Source organism: Typopeltis vanoorti, chromosome 1, assembly GCF_054136105.1.
Source record: "Typopeltis vanoorti isolate ZY-2024b chromosome 1, IOZ_Tvanoo_1.0, whole genome shotgun sequence".
Lineage (NCBI taxonomy): Eukaryota > Metazoa > Arthropoda > Arachnida > Uropygi > Thelyphonidae > Typopeltis > Typopeltis vanoorti.
In genome coordinates, this window is record NC_143549.1 from 142,787,138 (window position 1) to 142,807,298 (window position 20,161).

At 37.5% G+C, this 20,161-nt stretch overlaps 1 protein-coding gene across 1 annotated transcript in view; it reads right to left on the bottom strand.

Moving 5' to 3' along the window:
• The window catches only part of LOC150110495 (protein O-mannosyl-transferase TMTC2-like), a 120,231-nt gene that overhangs the window by 39,017 nt on the left and 61,053 nt on the right, over nt 1-20,161 (bottom strand). Inside the window, exon 4 of the mRNA XM_090399873.1 lies at nt 1,048-2,032. Within this exon, the coding sequence (XP_090255999.1) occupies nt 1,048-2,032 (985 nt within the window). The remainder of the gene's footprint in view (nt 1-1,047; nt 2,033-20,161) is intronic.

Here is a 20,161-nt window from a genome sequence, read left to right on the forward strand (position 1 = left end):
GGTAATAAAAAGCTTTCAGACGATTAAGGACCTAGGAATGAATAAAATATGCGAACGTCGTTAAAAAGCAAAGATCAGCACTAAGTAATCATATTTGCTTTATGTAGTAGAGCGCATAGTCACGTGATTTTTCATCAACAGTGTCTTCCATTAATATGATGAATGCGTGGACTTCGCCTATGCGCGCGAATATCAGAAAGGTGTGTTGTAGTGGCGAACTCCCAACTGAATCACGACTCGCTGCCTTCCTGACGAGTAATTCTGTAAGCGCTACGTTAAGGCAAATCTACGAACGTTTGCAGAATCAGCATCTTTTCTTTCTGCTTTTTTTTTTTTTTTTGATGTTGTGGTGCTCTTTCATTGGCTGATGGACGTGGTTGGCGAACGACTGCCCCGGAAATCTAGGTGCATAAAAACGGGCGACCCTATTCCCTGGGCAGCGATTCTTACTATTGAATTGTTGTCTTACGGCACTAAACTGGATGTCCGCCCAAGAGTTCAACGAAAGAGAAATTTTTTTTTTGTGTGTGAGTTTGTGAGAAGACATCCACTAGATTTCTCCGCTGACCGCACAGAGCGGTAGTGCACTGTATGGAATTTTGTAGATTAGATCTGCTCTTATTTTTCTCTTCTCACACTGCAATCTCTTCCCACACTGCTCGTATAGGACCTGAAACCATGGAAACCAACGGTCGGTACACAACATAGACCAGTCATGCTTGTGAGTCCAGTATTGTGTCGTTAGGATCGTGGCATCGCATTATATTTATAGCTTTTTATCGATGAAAATGGTTTTTTCTTCTCTGGAATTTTTTGGACACTCTACAATATTAAGAGAAAAACTATTTTTAATCGGAGATATTCCACATCTCTTTTGTTTTTATCTGTAAAAACCTTAGTTTATTCGAGAAATGGTTAACTGCATACAAGTTCTCCTATCGGCGACACATTAAAAAACTTAGCAAATGCTACTTCGCAACAGATTGACAATAAATTGTTTTACAATTAAATCCCATAAGGTACGATGATTAAAAAGGTACAACTTACCTTTCGGTGGATTAATGGGAATTCCCGCCCTGTATAGCGTTTCCTCCGTACTCCAGTCCCTATTTCTTCTAACTGTCCTGATGGTCATCACTACTATGAGTCCTAACAATGCTAACAATAGAAACCTTTTGCGACACGCACTGTCCTGCCGCCTGTACAACTGCTCGACTCCGAGCGCCACCAACAGGCAAAATCCCATACTAGGAATATACAAAACTCTTTCGGCTACTACGAAGCCCACATAGAAACACAGATTGGTTGCCGGGATAAAAGGCAGCACGAGCAAAGACAGGGACATCACCAAAGCGTCCGTGTACCCGGAGAAAGGCGTTGAGGAAGGTGAGATCACAATTTCGGCCAAGTCCGAAGAGGCCGCAGAGGTCATGTAGGCTGCGCTGGCGGTCACCGGGTAGTAATGCCCGTTGCTTGTGGCCACTCGATGGCCGTTTAGGTAGGCTGCATAGGAAGTTTGGCTGTAGTTATTGTTCACTAGCGCTGTCGTCGGTTGATGCTTCCTGTACGGCTTGTGGGGCGGCGAACTGCCACAGTTTAAGGCGACCTTGTGACCCTGGCCGACGCTGAAGCAGGGACACACGTGGCCGTTCGAGGGAAAGGCACTTTCACAGAAGGAGCCACCACGCTTGCTGTAATTCCTACATATGCTGTGCACGAAAACCACAAACACACCGTAGAAACACAACGTCACCGCGTTTCGGAGGTCGGCAGGAGACGACACCAGCGGAATCGCCTCCATCGACCAGTCGAAACTGAGCCACCGGGGACACAGTAGCATCCAGAAATTGAAGGCGGGGAGGTAAAGGAACGTCAACGTCCTTGTGAGTAAACTATCACTGTCGGCGGTTGGATTGTCCGCCGGAGCAAAGTCCGGTGGTTTGATCCCCATGAGATGCAACCTTAGAAACAGAAGGGTGAGTCCGGTTGCTGCTAAGTGGAGTAGGCCTTCCCTGAGCCCTTGGTAGCGTTTCTGAAAGAGAAAAAGAAAGCGATCAGTTCGTCTCTTCTTGTTGGATGCAGATGATCCATAGAGCGAACGTACAATGAAGAATCAGCAATGACTGGAACTGATTCTGTATCGCGTGTTATTGCATATGGGCCTAACGCTATGGACTGGACATCAACATACTTACCGGCAACTTATAACTGATTATTGACATTTGATTTCAGTTCATTTCTTTTAAAGAGTAAAAACACGGAAATAAAAATATAAAACAAGCAGAAGTTGGTAACGTTGGTGTCAGATAACATTTCTCACAGTAGCCTTAGCTGATTCGTTCCTAAATAATAAAAATAATAATAACAATAACCAAGCTTGCAGTACAGCGAAATTCATTCCTTCGAGGATTTATGTTACAATCTATTTCCCCACATGAGTATTTAATGCAGAAAAATGAACCCAAATTCATACACTGGTGCACAGTGATAGGGTAAGCAGGGGTAAACGGCGATGGCGATTTGTCTATCAACCAAGTTTGTTAGTGGAACAACGAGAATTTTCTTTTTTTTTTCTGTTTTTTTTTTATTTACAATTAAAATCAAAAGAAATAATTTTCTTACCACTTCTGAATTTTCCCTTAGTCACATTTTTAATCATGTTCAATAAAATTATGTTTATTCTGCTCATTCTCTCGATTTTAATCTATGCATTTGTTCATCCTGCGTTAAAACGTCAAACGCATTTGAGCGTGCACTCCAAGAACGTTTATTCAATGTATAAATTTCTGTATTTATTAAACCTATGAAATTTTCGTGCGTGCGTGTGTGTGTGATGTTTAACTGACACTACTACCGAACAAATAACGTAATTACAAAATATCATATTTTCTCATGTTTTTTTGGGGGGGGTCTTTTTTATCCCCTAATAACTGTTTAAAACAGCAAAAGTTCATCCGAGTCTTTACAAATGCTCAAATCAGTGTTTGTCACTACATTTGCTAAAATAAATTAAAAATATTAACCATCAAATCATTCGACCAAATGCAATATCAAAAGAACTGAAGTCATTACATACAATTTGGGATGAACAAACCACTTCAAACATGAATTAACGAAGCTATCTTAGTCCTTCAGATTCAATTTAAATTCGAAAGAAAATTTAAAACATTAGTAAGATATCATCGAAAATAAAGTATGACATCCCATCGATTACAATTTTATCCCCCCACCCACCCACCCACACACGCACAGAGAGAGAGAGAGAGAGAGAGAGAGAGAGATGAACTCTAATTAAGAGTTTGTTACCATTCAAAGGAAATACCAAACAGAATACCCTCTCTCTCACGCTCTCTCTCTCTCTCTCTCTCTTCAATCTTCTGAACATTAAGAATTCCCTACACGAGCGCTCAAACAAAATCCTTAACGAAGTTTGCAAAAAGACAAAAATTGTCACTAATCTCAATCTTGCCATTCAGGATAAACGAACGAAATCTTCTGTTCCGTAGAATCTAAGATTCCTTTATTTACAGAGGCTTTCTCTACAGCTGAGACAGTTATTTAGACTCCCAGCAGCGAAGAGAAGCATCATCCACCTGCCTCGCATTCGCAATAATTTTAAGAGCCTTTTATCCTCTCTCTAATGCGTTCACATCAATATTTAACAGTGTTGTTTTATTAAAAAGAAAGAAAAACGTTTCGCGGATGTCATTAAGTTTTCTAACTACACTTTGAACCGTTTTAGGATGCAAGACAAACATTAACAGTCTCGCAGACACGTATCAATCATTGTGTTTCGCTGCAGCTATGCAAACTCCCTCCTTATCCACGATTCAACTGTTCAAATATTGACTAAATATAAGCGGAACTAATTGAAAATACACAAGATATTGAAATTTTTGAAGTCTTGCTGCACTAAAGTATGATCTAATTGGCACTAACTCAAGTGCAAATGGGAAAGAAGGATCCTGCTCTTAGGAACGAGCTGAACACAGTCTTTGATAATTTTTCCATCCCACACTATGTTTGACCAACGGTGCATTGAGGCGTCAACTAAATCACAAGCATCAATAGGATGAAGAATTGTGAATTTTTCTGCTTGCATTTATTTCATGTTCACTTGTAGACATTCGTAGATGAAAAAACTTATTCAATTTTAGATCTGCATTGTTGTCCGAGTGAAGAACGTATCCACTCTCCAGTCAACAGATGTCTTTCAATCCGCCTGCGTTAGACGATCTTCATCACATAATGAGATCACCCAGCCTCTTAATGGAAGTCTCAAGTGTCGTGAAAATTTTCCATGTTTAGTTTCTAGAGTAAGATTTCCGTATTGTGAAACTCTTGAGGTCTGGTCACACTACCCGAATAAGAAGTCCATAAATTTTACAATATAAACACGCACACCCTGGCACGCATACACACATCTTGTTAGTATGAAGAGTAGCGTGCATAATATTGCTATTTCCTTATCATCCATACAAGTTTTTACATTGAGTGGCCACTTTATTGGAGATATCCTCCCCTCCTAATAGCGCGCCTATTGGATAACCACCCTGCCAATATTTCATCTGCTTCGTGCACTGATCGGTTATATCTTCAATGTGGACTTGATGTTTAACTATTTCTTCCAGCTCGTCTGCCTTCAAACATTTCTCTTTCGCTGTCAGCTATGTCACGACCATTGCCCTTTATCACACATACTTGAGCGCAGATACTGGCTACGAATCTATCATCTGTTTATCGCTAGTGTCTGCGGGACTGTTAATGTCTTGCATCATGGAGATTTCTCTCCAGTAATTTGTCCACTGCGTGTAATTCAATACTTAAAAACTGCATTTAGCAGTTTATGAAAGTTGTAACCTCCATTAGCCACTGAAATACAATTTTAGAAACGAAGTGTTTGAAAAAAGTCGGTAATTTTTCATAAGTTGTTTAAAACAAATTCATATCCTTTCGTTCAGTGAATTAACAGTTACATACGTGCTTCTAGTTGCTTCCCATGCAGAATCTTCTCCAGCGAAATTAGTATATTTCCTGAATCGAAAATATCTTAGTTCGAGTCTCTTCTAGGATGGGATATATACGAGGGATTTTCATCTTAATATAACTTAGCCGTCTCCGATGGTAGTTTCATGGTTTTCGTTCCAGGCAACTCGAGTGTTTCATCTCCCAAACGGACTAAAGAGATAAAATTAACCACCTATAAGTAATTGGACTTACGGCTATAAAAGGCTAAGCTGTTGGCTGCAGTAGCGCTGCCAATAAGTTGAATAGCCAACAGGTTGATGAGCCGAATATATAAAACAAAGTTGAGATGAAATAGCATCTACAGCATGGATGCCGTTAGGAATCAAGATCCTAATGATAGATTAGTTCGCTATTTACACAGTTCAATATTGTCGAGAGTTCAATTTATAGCTTTTATTGTAGTGTTACAAATCGAATGGGTGATCATTTTCATTCACTTGCCCTTCTCATCATCTCCACGTTCTCTTAAATATTCTTCTCCCTCTTACAAATGTCAATTTTTTTATCCTCTGCGACTCCTATTGACTAAATTAGTAACTAAAATAATAACGAATCGGGAAATGTGGGAACGCATCATTAAATCGTTACTTTCAAAAATAAACATTAAAATAATATTTTACTTTTCTTTAAAGGCCTGACGAGAAATGTAAAAGAAAGTTCCCGGGTGTATTCATTCAACCTTCTCACAGTTGGCAGGGAATTAGCAAAACCATTTGCTTCCGTAGCCAAAACAAAAACTCGGAAATTCGGCATGCGATAAACACCGTCTCCATCGCCTCTCTTACGAATAACTTACCCGGGAGATATGAGATTCTGAACGATCCCCCCTTCAGTTCTTCGCCCGCAGTCCTAGAGACTGGTGCGGATACTTATATATATCTTCGAATAACAACCTGTATGGCGTTGTATGCAATGTCCTCGAGATTTGCCATTATAATAGGTTGCATCGAGATAGACCGTTTCCATGGTAACAATCGTAACGGTGACGTTGGAGGAGAAGATTCCAAACTTTAATAATCTTGGCAAATTCATGAAGCTCATTTCTCCATGCGTCGCTGCATCCGAAGAGGTTAACGCCGAATCGAGTGACTTGCAGCCAAGTTTTTGTTTTTGCAATGAGAACGGTAGCTGAATGCACAACCATCCATACTTTCTCTTGTTCCCCCCTCTATCTCCTCCCCCCCCCCCACACCCCATCGAAGATCATCGAAGGTGGCATTGATAAATCCTAGCTACCGCCTCCGTGATGAGCTACTATCGGTCACGAAGAGTGCGTATACGGCGTGACATTTTCGTCTGGTTCAGGGCGCTCTTGACGTAGGCGCTATTCGTCGTCTGAAGCACGCATTTAGTGTTCTGCATGCTTTTCTTTTTTTTCATTTTTTTTTTTTCATTGGATTCCTGTGCAGTTGTCTCGTGTTCACTTGGACGTGCTTGTAACAATGATTGGCGTGCGCGCGTTAGCTGATATCGAGAGGAGTGCGCGATTTTGAAATAAGTCGAGGTTGGCACTCTCTCTATACATTAAACTCCGAAAGGAAGTGAGATATGGAAATAGCATTTGATAAATATGAATGTTTACAGTTAAGTATCATTTAATCTAGTTCAGTTCAATTCTTTTCTTTTTATTTATGCATATTTTATTTCAGCTGTTACACTTCAGTGTTCTTATGAACTCAATTTTGCCTCGATTCCAGTGAATGGAGCTGATGCAAATTGAGTTGTAAAAACCAACGAATATATTTAATGCAAAATTATAAATGCTTTTTATAAATCAGGAGACGTTGTTCATACAGATAGCAAACAACTTCTTATATCTATTTCTTAAAGATTTTTATCAATCGTTTTATACTCACCTCTCTCTCTCTCTCTCTCTCTCTCTCTCTCTCTCTCTCTATATATATATATATATATATATATATATATATATATATATATATATATATATATATATATATATATATATATATATATATATATATATATATATATATAATAAAACAGTTTTGTTTGCTATTTACGGCTGATGTGCCATCATGTTTCCATAGCAACGGTAGATGCTGATTACGTAGGCCATGTTGCATTGCATATAATGTACAATCGTTAATAAAAAATGATACGAAATGTGTAATGTGAATTTTTTAAGGTTAATTACAAAATTAACTTTAAAGTGATTAAGTCTGGATTACCCAGATTTCAAACGACGATTACAATGCTAAAGGATAATAAAAGAGAGAATTGGATACTATTTTGATGCAAGTTAAATAACTCAATTAAAAGAAATGGTGTCCACGTACGAAAATCTTTGATATAGTGTTAGAATTTAGACTCGACAGAATATGACACAATATTTTCAAAAAATTAACTAGAAATGTTAGATTCTATCTCGGAACTGCAGAATTGGAGACATGAAGTTGACACCCGAGATTAGACACGTATTTAATGCTTCACAGTCGTGTAGCAGTCTTGAGAAGATATCCCATCCGTTTTTGGTTCTGTGTTTTAGACACAGAGAAGAGGGAAACACACAGACCCTGGCTAGAACATAATAGTGCAGGAGACATGGCTGCCTCCCCGACTATAAGTTGCACCAGTATGCATCAAAATGTTTTCTTTGAAGTCCGTAACTTCTGGGACTTAATTCTTTCAACAGAAACCTCTGGACGAACAGTTGCAAGTAGCCTGTGGAATGCATTAGAATGCGCTGTGTGAGAAATGCAGCCTGGAGCCTTCCAACGTGGATCATTACTGGGATCCAGGTTGCTTGAGATGAGACCACGGCTCCACTTAATGGAGACGTTGAAGTCGCTCGAGCAATTTTCTCTTTAGAGTAGGGTTTCTAGCTATCTAGCCATCAAGTCCATATTCCATCTTTTACGATGCTAATGAATTATATTTCAGCAGCCTTTCTGAGTGAGAATAATAAAATGATTTAAAAAATATACACTGATTATTTGGTCATTCCTGTTTTTTTAATATGTAGTCTGATCTGATACGAATTAGGTACTCTATCCAGAGAAAAGGTAGTTTAGCGTGTAATTATGCAAAATTCAAAGATGCAACGGAATAAATCGAAGAAGCTTATTTGTAGCCTTCGAAGAAACTCCCGAAAACTGGAGTATCTATTTCGCTGATTAATGCTTGCAGACAGTTCGGGCATGTCGGATTCTCATCATCATCATCATCAGCTAACGCCTATGTTGTTCCCGTATAGGGAGTAGGCGAGACCTTTATACCCTACCTAACTTTTGGAGACTGAGTGGGCAGTTCAATCTCCACTGGTAGCCAATCAGAGATAGCTTGCCCAAGGCTATCACTGCTTCATCGGTACGCAGTGAAGAAGGCGGCAAGCTAGTGCCGCCATCTCGTGGTCCCTAACCCTAACACTCGTATTTAATGTCTGAAAATAGTGTGGATTCTACGGTCGATTTTCTTCAGTTTACGGGACGAAAAACCCGAGTTTCAGGGAGGAAAAACCCGCTAGCACGTGCCAGAGATCGACGAACTCGGGAACCGGCCGAAAAAGGCTTAGAAAAATTTCCTCTAGTCGGCGACTAGATTTGAACCACCAAATCCTTTCTTCGTGCTGTCAAGCGCTGTAGAGTGCAAACGCCACTTCTACTGAGCTACCCAATGTAAGCACCATCATATTTTTCAGCCACCTTGAATATTGTCGAAAAAATGCTTTATTTAATGAGAATCCCGCCACGAAGGATCTGAATCTATAATCCATTATTAGTGCTGTGGGAAGAATAACGGTTATAAAACCAGTTGGGTTTTAAGATGCGAAATATTTTATCTCGATCTCTGTTTTCTGACTTAAAAATGTCTTTCCAATGGAGATCAATTATAAATACAAAGATAAATTTTTCCTCTTGGAATCTCGAAATTTTCTCCCCTAAAAAAACGGACAAGCCAACTCCATAGCACACAAAGTAAACAAAGTGTAATGAACTCTGCTCGTGGCGTTAGAACCACCACCACCGTACGTAAGAATAAGCCAATCTGAAAGAGAAATAGAGGAAAATGAAGCTGCATGACAAGTCTTGCCAAAAATTTAATAGAAGAACAGATAAGAAGAATGATAGAACGGAGTCCTTGGACGGTTATTGATGTATGGATTTAGATGTAGCCAACGTTAAATTTTGATTTAGTGTGTGCTGCATTTTATTTGACATACTGGTGTTTAAAACGTTCCCAAATACACACACCAAGGAAGAATATTGAGATTATTGTTTTCCGACATAACCACGAAACTTGTTCAGAGATGTGTTCCATCATTCCATTAGTGTTTATTTTATTTTTATTTTTATTTTTTCAATTTGTTCTCAGTACCCTGTGGGTAGCAGCATTCACAACAAAATTACTCGACGAAATAGTCGAAGTTCTCAGCTCGCTCTTTACCAGTTGATCGTCCAGTGTAACAAATATTTTTCTTTGCTTCTTTTAACATGTTTGGAATGGTGTAACTGCTACTTCAATGTCCCCACCTGCATGAAATAAATTATGAACGTACGTTGGAGATTCATCTCTGTTACTTGCATATTCTGAAATGTTTTAACATTGCAACACATCCAATGGGGGGAAAAGTTATTTGACATTCCCGATAGATGTTCAAAGACTCTTCTTGTTATATGGACAGTTATTTTGTATTTTATTTTATTTTGTTTTGTTTAGCGGATGACTTAGCTACGTATGAGTTAGCTTGTTAGTAGAAAGGCAGAATCCAAATTAAGTGATCTGTAATTCTATTTAAATATCCTTTACAAAATGAAAGATCAGTTATTAGTATAAACAAAAATTTAAACTGAAGTAAAAGACCCATATAAGTACTAAAAGTTGAGGCTGTTCGAGTTATGTGCTATGCGTTTAAAGACGCTAAAATATTTTAAATTGCTTCCCTTTAAATGCTTCCACTATAGCTTATAAATGCAGGCCTGATTGGCCGAGTTGTTTGCGTAGCCGCTTTCCAACAGATAGGCTGGGAGTTCGAAGGATTGTCTTTAGGTGGGAGATGAATTGCATCTTTTCATTTTTGTGTGACACGAATGACCCTCTTACCGGAAGTTTCTTAAATGAGTTCCACGTTATAAAAAAATAGAAAAAATGTTTAATCCCACTCACGGTAAGAATGTACTATGGGTTTAAATAAAACCTTATGTGGGTGGGTGGGGGTATCACAAAAAAGTAAAATGAAATAAAATATATCGTAATGATGAACTCTGTGTACAGCGCCACATTTGCGGGGAGTGGTGGTGGGGGGATGAGTGATGTACTTGTTCGATTCTATCCTGTAGTCTAGTAATTAACTATCGGTATAAAGATCAAAGGATTATTATGAAATAAAACAGAAAACAATATGAATATTTTAAAAAAAAGTATAGTTTAAAATATTTTAAAAATATTTTAAAAAAAGTATAAACGTTTTCAAAAGAAGCTAAACAAAAACACAGGGGAATAAGAAAATAAAAATCAAAGAGAATACACTAAGGATGCAGTTTTTATTTTCCAAATAGGTTTCAAGTAAAAAAATAAAGAAAGAAAGAAAAAAGAAGAAAAACTTTTCCAGTTGTAAGAAGGCTCCACTTAGTTCTTTCCTTAAAGACAGAAAGGAGGGGAAAAAATGGCCGAACAAGTCCCTCTATTAGTTTAGAGACTTACAGAAATCGACGTGGAAACAAACTGATCGGAAAATGTACGAATAGTCCTGCCATCGTTGAAACGCTGAGTCCAACAACTTGCGACAGTTAAACGTTGCAGTGATAAATAGGTAAGCCATAGCAGGCGGCCGGGAAAACGCGAGCGCGCTCTCTCTGGGAAAGATCGATCTAAATCAAAACAAGCCAAGTACTCCACCAGTACAAATACTGTGTCTGGATGTTTCATCTCTCGCACAACACAGATAAAGTAATGGAAGAAAATAGTCCACTTATATCTGTCCGTTGCTTTACTCTTCAATTTTTTTTTGCCGATAGAGGGCACTGAAGCAGGCGCTCAAAAGTTTCTGCCGGCGGAGAATGGTTGCAGTCGAAGAATAACAAGAGATAGATAGAAGAATGCAATTGTTCTTCAACTTTGTCTGCGACGTGACAGAATATTGACATCCCTCCTACGAACAGGTAAACAGATCGATAGATGGACAGAGAAGATAGACAGATAGGCAAAAAAGATAGAATGATTCATATCTGCACGCACGCACGCACGCACACACACACACACACACACACACACACAACACAAACTGAGTTGCTTGCATCTGTAAATCACGAAGTTTGCAAGATTTTTATTTTTGCATTTTTCTTTAACTGGATGGAAACGAATTCTTTCAGGAAAAATTCACAATAAAATTTTTATTGAATTTCCAACATGCAAACGATTCCTTTATCTTCTGTATGAGACTTTTATTTTACGAAAAAGAGTCAATTCAAAGGAGTTGAGATCCGCCAACTCAATTCGTTACTAATAATCTAACAGTGTCAGGATATGACGAAGGAAATAATATTATTATAAAACGAAAAGATTACACTTTATTCTGCAAGATTTTATCACAGGAAAGGTAACGAGATTAATTTTACAAGAGAAAACGAATAATATCCGATTTTTGACAGAACAAAAGTTCTTACCGACAGTTGCAAACATCTAACAAACTAAAAAAAAAAAAAAAAACAGTTATGAAGCTTAACCCCTGCGCATTCGTGTAATTCTGGAAAGAAATAACCTCTGGACTTATATGATTAGTATTTATATAAGGAAAATCCCCCCACACCACCAAAAAAAAAACATGTTTTAGGGAAACAACTGCTGAAATGTCATTGAAATGCATCCATCATTAGTTCTTAGAATCTGAGTCCTCAAAAAAAAAAAAAAAGAAAAACACAAAGAAAAAATGTTTCGATTTAGAACAAGAGTTCTCGGGAAAAATCCGGAGCACCCGGAGATTTATACTGCTGTACATCTGTTATGCAAAATAACCTGAAAAAAAAATTGTCTTCGGCTCTTCTGTTGGGATTTAAATTTATCATTTAGGTTGAAATATTTCACTCTTAACACCCAGCTTTAATTCGTTGCTACAGAGCATTCATAAGATATATCACGTTGTTTCTTACTGATTACATCGACCACAGGCAGTCCGTACTATCTGCCAGACGACGAAACACAATGAGAAGTGACACGAGATTTTCCTTGTCGTCTGCGTGTTATTGAAAGTGATTCTGATTTTCCGTAACTGGCTGAGTAAGTGCTGGTGAGTGCAAGCTGACGGTCGCGAGTCTTGTTGTGCAAATCACACTTGCTCACAGGGACTTAAGCAAATCCGAACTAACTTCGTATAGTTACGATGCCAGATGTCTGGATTCACGGCTAGTGGGAGGGAAGAACGGGGGGGGGATAGCGAAGAAAGATACGGCGAGTTACAACTAGGGGAGACTACGTTGTCTCCTCGTAGGCAGTAAAATTACTGCCTACGTTGAAATATCCGAAGAATATCCCACACTGAACAGAAGTTTTTCGTCAACGTTTCTTCTTATTGTAGTTGTCTGGAGGCAGAATTCTGTAGTTCGCAAGAAAAAAAAAAGCCTCTAGGCGAAGATAAAAAAAAGAGCAAAAATATTACTGTAAGAAAACTCTCAGAGGGAAGTAGAAATATGATGCATCTCCCAGAGGATGTAAAGTACTGGTTGTTTGTTTCTCGGGATTGTTTCCAGTGCTATGAGCGTGCTAAAATTGACACGTAACATTTTATACGAGATTATTTTATATATATTCTACATGCGTAAATATTGTTCATGTTTTCAGTTTCGCCTGAATGAGAAATCTCATTCGAGGTCTACTAAAAATCATTGTTATGTCAAATATGACGTAACAATACTCAGCTTGCTTACAAATGCTGAGTTTGTTACAGACGATTATCATTCATAAACCACAGCCGTGTAAATTCTATTAAAATTTATATGACTGTAAATTTATAGCTAGAAATTGATAAACTTTATATTTGATACAAATGGCAAAAAAAAATGTACTTTTTCCATTTAATAATAGAAGAAATTTAATCCAAATATTACCAGTGTAATGAAGAAGTCAATGAATAAATAGCAAACTTTGCAGCCTACACTTTAAACATCAACATAAGTGGAGAAGAATCGAACTTCATTCCAATTCCAATGCTTTCATTATCTCATTGTTATCAGTACCCTTATTATGCCACTGAATGTTAATTCCCATTGTTAAGAATTTCAACTCTGATTGTGGACTTTTAATTATTCGCATTGTTGAACGTTTTATTGCTATTAAACACAGACAACTAATTGTGTTATTTTCTAAAACTTTCCCGACGTTCGTCTGTTGTTGTTTCCACAGAAAATAAATAAAGCGAGCAACAGCAGGGGAAATTTAATTTAAAACCTTCTCGAACACTTAGTTTATACATCTACTGCATTTGGTGAAAAAAATATAGAGAATGCCAAAAGGTGTAGTTCGTTGACATAGAATTATTGATCCGAACAACTTTGGAATGAGTTTATCTGCAGTCTTTCCGTTACGTTGATAATACTAAAGTGGTAGAAGACATTACCTGGAAAGAGTTAGTAACAGAAGTTGAAACCTAATGGAAAACACAAAGAATTTCATTAATAGGCGATACCTTTAGGAGATCAAAGTATGAAGGGAGATAATAAAAATGTTATTGATCAGATATGTTCATGGATGATACCGCTTTATGTGTGGGGAAGAAATGAGCCCCTGCAATGACCATGAAATAAGAGGATAAATGGATTTCCTGACCGGTGCCTAAGACGTATTTTGGGGAGACCAATTGACCATATCACAAACACCGGGATAAGAGAAGATGAGAAATGGATGAGCTCATCATTGATCACATAAGTAGAAGACTATTACGATGGCATGATCGGGTCGTTAGAGCGAGTAACGATTGTCCGCTTAAAATGGTTTTGACAAAGCTACCATCTGGACAGGGACCAGAAAACAAAGAATATTGATGATTGTACCGATCTTTCATACATCACTTGACTACTCCCAAAGAGCTAACTGTTGTACGAAGCCGTTTTGCGATATTAGCAAGAATTGACTTTTAAATACTCTCATCATACAGTTCCAATACGCTAATGCTTGATAAGGAAGATGTGTTCGTCTTCTGTGGCATCGATGAAATATCAGCAGACTTTATCACTGATATTTCATTAAGGTAATTGATGAGGTGTTTTGAAAAAGAATAAGTTGGCTACCCAAACTGCGTCCTGGTCTAAACAATAATGTATGGTGCATTTATAAAAGAAAGACTAATAAGAGTGAAATATTATGTATGTTAGAAACATTTTATATCCTGAAAACAGCAACTGCTTCTTTGAGAGCATAATGCTAACTTTCGAGCCTGTTCAAACATAATGGATTATGTTACTGAACAGGTCTCCATCTCATTAAAAGGGCCTCTTCCAATATGGGTTCCCTACAGGGACGGCTCGTGCATAGGGACTGCGGAACTGCAACACCCCCAATTTTTATCGATATATAAATATATTTATTAATTTATTTATATTTGCTTGTAATATTTAATTTTATCACCAACAATCCTATGTAATTCTCTTATTTTGTATAAAAAATAATAAAAATCCATCTTGTAGCACTTAGGAGGGCGAAGGAAACTAGCAGCACTGTGTTTACAACAGTGCCATATTGCTACGCGCGCAAGCATATGCACGTTAGTGAGATGCGAGCTATTAGCGTAATGCGACACTGTCCATCGCGCAGTTCGACTGTTGTTTATATGCAGTTTGCTCCAGTAGTAGTATTTGTAGTGCTTATCGTGTTTACTCCGTCTCTTTAAATATTTGGACATTACAATTAAAGACATAACATTTGTTATAGTTTTTATTTTAGAACATTATTGGAATTATTGACAATTATGACCTCAGAAATGCAACCTCAAGAAATAAGTTCTGTGACAGTAGTGAACTGCAAATTCTTCAACAGTCACATAAACATCAAGGAAAAAGTCATTGACCTTTTCGCTCGAAAAAAAAAAAAACCCAAGAAGAATGGATTTTATTTTTATGTACTTTTGAATTATACCAAACTATAATTTTATCAATAATAAACAATATTGTTTCATTTTTAATTTTTTTTTAAATTTTACCATAATTTTGATATTTTATCCAAGCACGTATACACTGTACTTACAGTATGTATGTATATTTCGAAAGTTGCAGCACCACCACGATTTCGAGCCACGAACTGCCACTGGTTCCCTATGACATGAAGTATTCGTACGATAGAAACTACTAGCTAAAGTGGAGGGAGGAAAGAATTGTTCAATCAGACAGTATTCATGGAATCCATGTACACCCCATCATCAGGAAATTCACCGTTGATCATATAAAGCAGGTAGAAAAATACCCACGAATATTTATTTGGGTGGACGGGGATTAATTTCAACTTCGTAATATGCTAACATGGTGTAATAGTTTGCGCTAGACGTGCAAGTGTCACAAACATTGCCCTGCAGGTATGGTCGCGTACGGTATTTAAAATGTCCTGATAATGTGTCAACGGTCAGTGAACAGAGATCTGTGGGAGGCGGAGACCTCTTAGATATGAAACGCTGAATGAGTATTAAAAGAATTGCGGTAGAGGATCAACATTCGGTGTCAGGCGATCTCAATACAACATTCATATTTGGATGAATTCGCAATCAGCAGCGGACGATTTTTGTTATATTCCATTTCTCTAGCAGCTTAAAACAAACAAGCGAGACTATCAAAGTATAAATCAATGGATTCATGGTGCCACTTCAAGATGATTGTAATGGATTGATGTTGCTTAATTTTTCTTGATGTGAGTTTCATCCTCCCATTAATAGTGGCGAAAGGACATCTGGATGTCCTTCGCTCACGTGAATATTGTTGACAACCCAATTAAATCCTTCACGCTCACAATTTATCCATCCGATAATGGTACTTCCAGGAAGATAATGCTCGATATTATCGCCAGGCTACGAGTGTTAGGTTTCTGGAGTATGAAAATGTCTTTAGCTTACTCTAACGCGTTCGGTTACTGAGGATGGAATGGAACGAAGTAGAACGAGCTGTTCACGAGAGATGTTTATGCTCCAACCAATCCAAAGCCATTACAGGATGAGATCAAGTCCGAAGAGAGGAAAATCCATGTTCTGTGTAAAGTTTTTGTTTTCTAATCTTCTGGAGTTATCCCTCTACAAATTGACATCATTCTTAAGATTAAAAATGGGCTACTGTACTAGCACTGTACAGCAAGTGGTATAATTATTTGCATATAAAACGTACTAAGTGTTCTCTGAAAAAGAATGTTTTTTTTTTTTTTGGTTCTTAACTCCTTCTTATCCCAATGAACATTCACATAAAATCTGTGTTTGTCAAATCATGCATATTCTTAACAAATTCATTGTCCGATGATATCACTGTCATGTTATGCTAATCGAATTCATCTTAGAAAGATTGCTGTTCGAATTCCATCTAGGATGTCACCGTTACAAGGACAGCGGAGCGTGACTTAGCTGGACTTATATGGATATTTTCATCAGAAACTTCGGAGTTTCTGATGAAACTTCAGAGAAACTCGGTAAATAATAGGTAATACGCTGGCTTAGACCTTAGAAGTCTCTTCCTAAAACTGAATAACCAATCTAGAAAAACAAACCAAATTCATCAACGAGCGAACCACCAAAGTCTTTGGACTGAAATAACCAAATATTCTTCATTGAGTTTCTGCAACAAGAAAAATTCCTTTATGTGTTCAACCACATATTTTGAATGGATTTTAACGAATGTGAACCGAAAAATAGGACTCCATTGAGAAAATACGATCCGCTTAAGGATGCTTTAATTGTTTCAAGTTAGATTCTTTACCGGTGACCACACGTTAAAGAAGAATCCATTAGAACGGTGGTGTATCAGGCATTTTAGCTGGACCTCTACTCAAAAGACGATGATGAAACTTTCTCAAGCCACTTCAGGCCTCCAGTAAGCAGGGAGGTGATTTCGTACTAGGAAGCTGAAAATCATGTACCACCTAAAACATTCACGAACATTTGTGCCTGCAATAGATGTGGAACGCATGACCTGTTGCTGGAGAACGGAAAGGCTATTGCTTTCTGCATATCAGACTTGCTGATATGAGGATTATTATTTTTTTTAATGCAAGTTAATGATATGAATAACAAAAGAAATTTTGTTTCTGTACTACTTTTTCATCGATCCTCGTATATTATATACCTTATAACTTGATATTCCATGAGGAATTTTTAATGCTATTCTATATAGTGTAGTTAGGTATGACCTCCGTAGCTCAGTCAGTATAGACGAAACCCTTTAGTCGGAAAGACCTGGATTCGATTCCTGTCACTGACATGAAGAACCTTTACGGAGGTAAGGTTTTTTCCACCAGGAAACTCGGGATTTTCGTCCCCCAGAACAAGCTAACCGGACCCGTGAACACACGCATCTACAGACATAGGACACACCGAAAGGCATAGGGCTAACAACCTTATCCTCGTTACGGTTGCGATGTCTAAGAATAACCTCGACACCATAAAGGTAGAAGAAGAAGGATCAAGTTAAGAAAAGTAGGTAGTATTAAGTAACTTAGTTGCTTCGGTCACAGTTCCAATCCAGTGCAATACACTCGCTTCACAAGCCAGTGCATTAGGTTTCCCAAGTGTGTCCTCTTGTTCTGTCATTATTAATAATCAGTCCTCTAGCTCATTTGAATTCCGTAAAAGGGATGGATGACACTATTTTTAGTCTTAAGTTTTCGAAAATCGCTTGCGTGCACTCTCTACGATGTTTTAAGTGAATGCGACAAGAATGCGTTAGACAGTTGCTTCCATCTCGTGCTCCTAATCCAAATTGCTATTATATGTGAGTATCCATGGGTGTGCCTTATGGTTCATTTTAGACTTACGGAATGAGACATCCGAATTTCTTCTAGGAGAAAAAAAAATCTAAATTACGTGTATCAAATAAAGGCTTAAGTTGAAAATAATAATAATAACATTTTGGCCTATGTTATGATGAGGCGACGCACGATCCCCGACATACACGGTAGGTTTATTTTACTCATTCTACAGGCGATTTTATGGGATTTTTTAGGGGGGGGGGGGAGTACTGTCACTGTTGAGCAAAAATGATTTATATATAAGTGAGCTTGCTTTGGTGAATTAACGTTTCACTAAATCGATTAAATGCATCAAAAAATTAACTTTGTAAATAGCAAAGCTATTTATTTAAGAAAGAAAAAAGAAAATAAAATTAAACTTGACCAAAAAAAAAAAAAAGCTAATTTATTTACGGAGATGCTTGAAAATATCCCAAATTATCACACCAGGAGATACTTCATAAAGGAGGTTTGAATACAAATTTGTACATTCTAGCAGGAAGAATAAATATATTAAAAATATAACGATATTTTCAAAATTTCTATACATTTGTATATTTTAAAAATATAAAATATAAATATTAAAAATGTGGTCAAAGGACGTCCTATACTGATTATAGTTGAGTTCCAAAAAGTGTCTGCATCCAAGTAACTTCTCCGGTTAAGAAAAATGATTTTTTAAATTGCCACCACCTCCATTTTATCGGTGAATGATAGCATTTTCGCGTGGGTAATGAACTCAGTCTGCCGATGCGTACCAAAGATTTATCTCTGTTTGCCAGTCTAATGTTCGAAACCACCTCGTGGTGGTCTCAGGGAATGCTTAAATGTGAGAATTGAAGCACTTCGAAAAGCGCTATGTTGGTGTCTAGACCAAGATTATCCAGCCCTTAGCCCACCCACGTACGACAATTTACTATAGACTGCCAATCTTGCATGGGTGGTACTTACAATTCGAAATGGAAAATAATTGTTAGTACTGTCATATGTCAACTATTTTATTTTAGTTTTTACTGTTTAAAAGAGCATTTACAGAATTCTTTGGTCCAGAAATGGTACTAGATGCCAATAACTATGCAGGTGTTCCTTATATGTTTAGGAGATGTCATCCCTCCATCGAGAATGTGATTTGTACTTTCTGTGGCTTAAGAGTTTTCTTTAATTTTTTCTAGAATTGCTGTAGGCCAGAGACGTATTTTATCTTGGTTAACAAATTACCTAAAAATGATTATTATTACTTTTTAAACGACCCCTTATCAAGAGATGTAGTCCATGTATGGTGGCAAAACATGAATTCAACAAATTACCCAAATTCATAATTTAATAGCATTGCTGTTACTCGTAGCTCTACCGAATGTGTTTCAGGTAAGTTTTATAAGGGGAAACTGGACCACACTCCAGGGAACTGACTCCACTGCCACTCCACTGATGAAGGTCACTCCACATAGTTTTAATCCTAATACATCGTGTATTTTTTCAAATTCTTTCCACCATGTTTATATTACGTCTCCAATATAGTCTTGTTCAGATGAGATAAAAAAAAATCCGTGCATTTTGAATTAACTTTTAAGTTTCAATTAAATCTCTCTCTCGTTTCCATAACCTCTTAGATAAATTCATTACATTGCAACTAACCAAGGGGAACATTAGTCTGACTGACTAGTGTTCCCAATATACACTGGGAATGAATGAATGCTGTCTTTATCTTTAATATTTCTGCATTGAAGTGCATTTGATTAAGGGTATTGTTTTGATAACAACGACTCAACTAAGCCCACGTGGCATCAGTATTTTCAAGCCGTTTGTTCGTTCAAAGAATAGCCGCACAGTCCCGAATTGAAAGTATCATAAACTTCCTCCTGTCCATCGGGGGTTTGAACCAGAGTCCTACAAAACCTCTTTTTTTCTGACTAGACCTCATCGATGGTATCTAGCGAGAGTTGCAGAACCGAGCAGCTGCTAGACATTTAGATAATTATGTAAGGATATTTACTTGAAAAATAAGCGCATAGAAAGAAACGTAAAAAAAACATCCTATAAAACATCTTGACGTAACTCGTGTGTGAAAAGACTGCGGCCCCTCTCTTCATTTTAATGCGTATGGATCATTGTTTAGTAGAACGTCAGGCTGATTAAAATAATTAATCTTTAATACCAAATAGTATGTTAATGATTAATCAATACCAATATTAACTTAAACTTAGATAAAAAT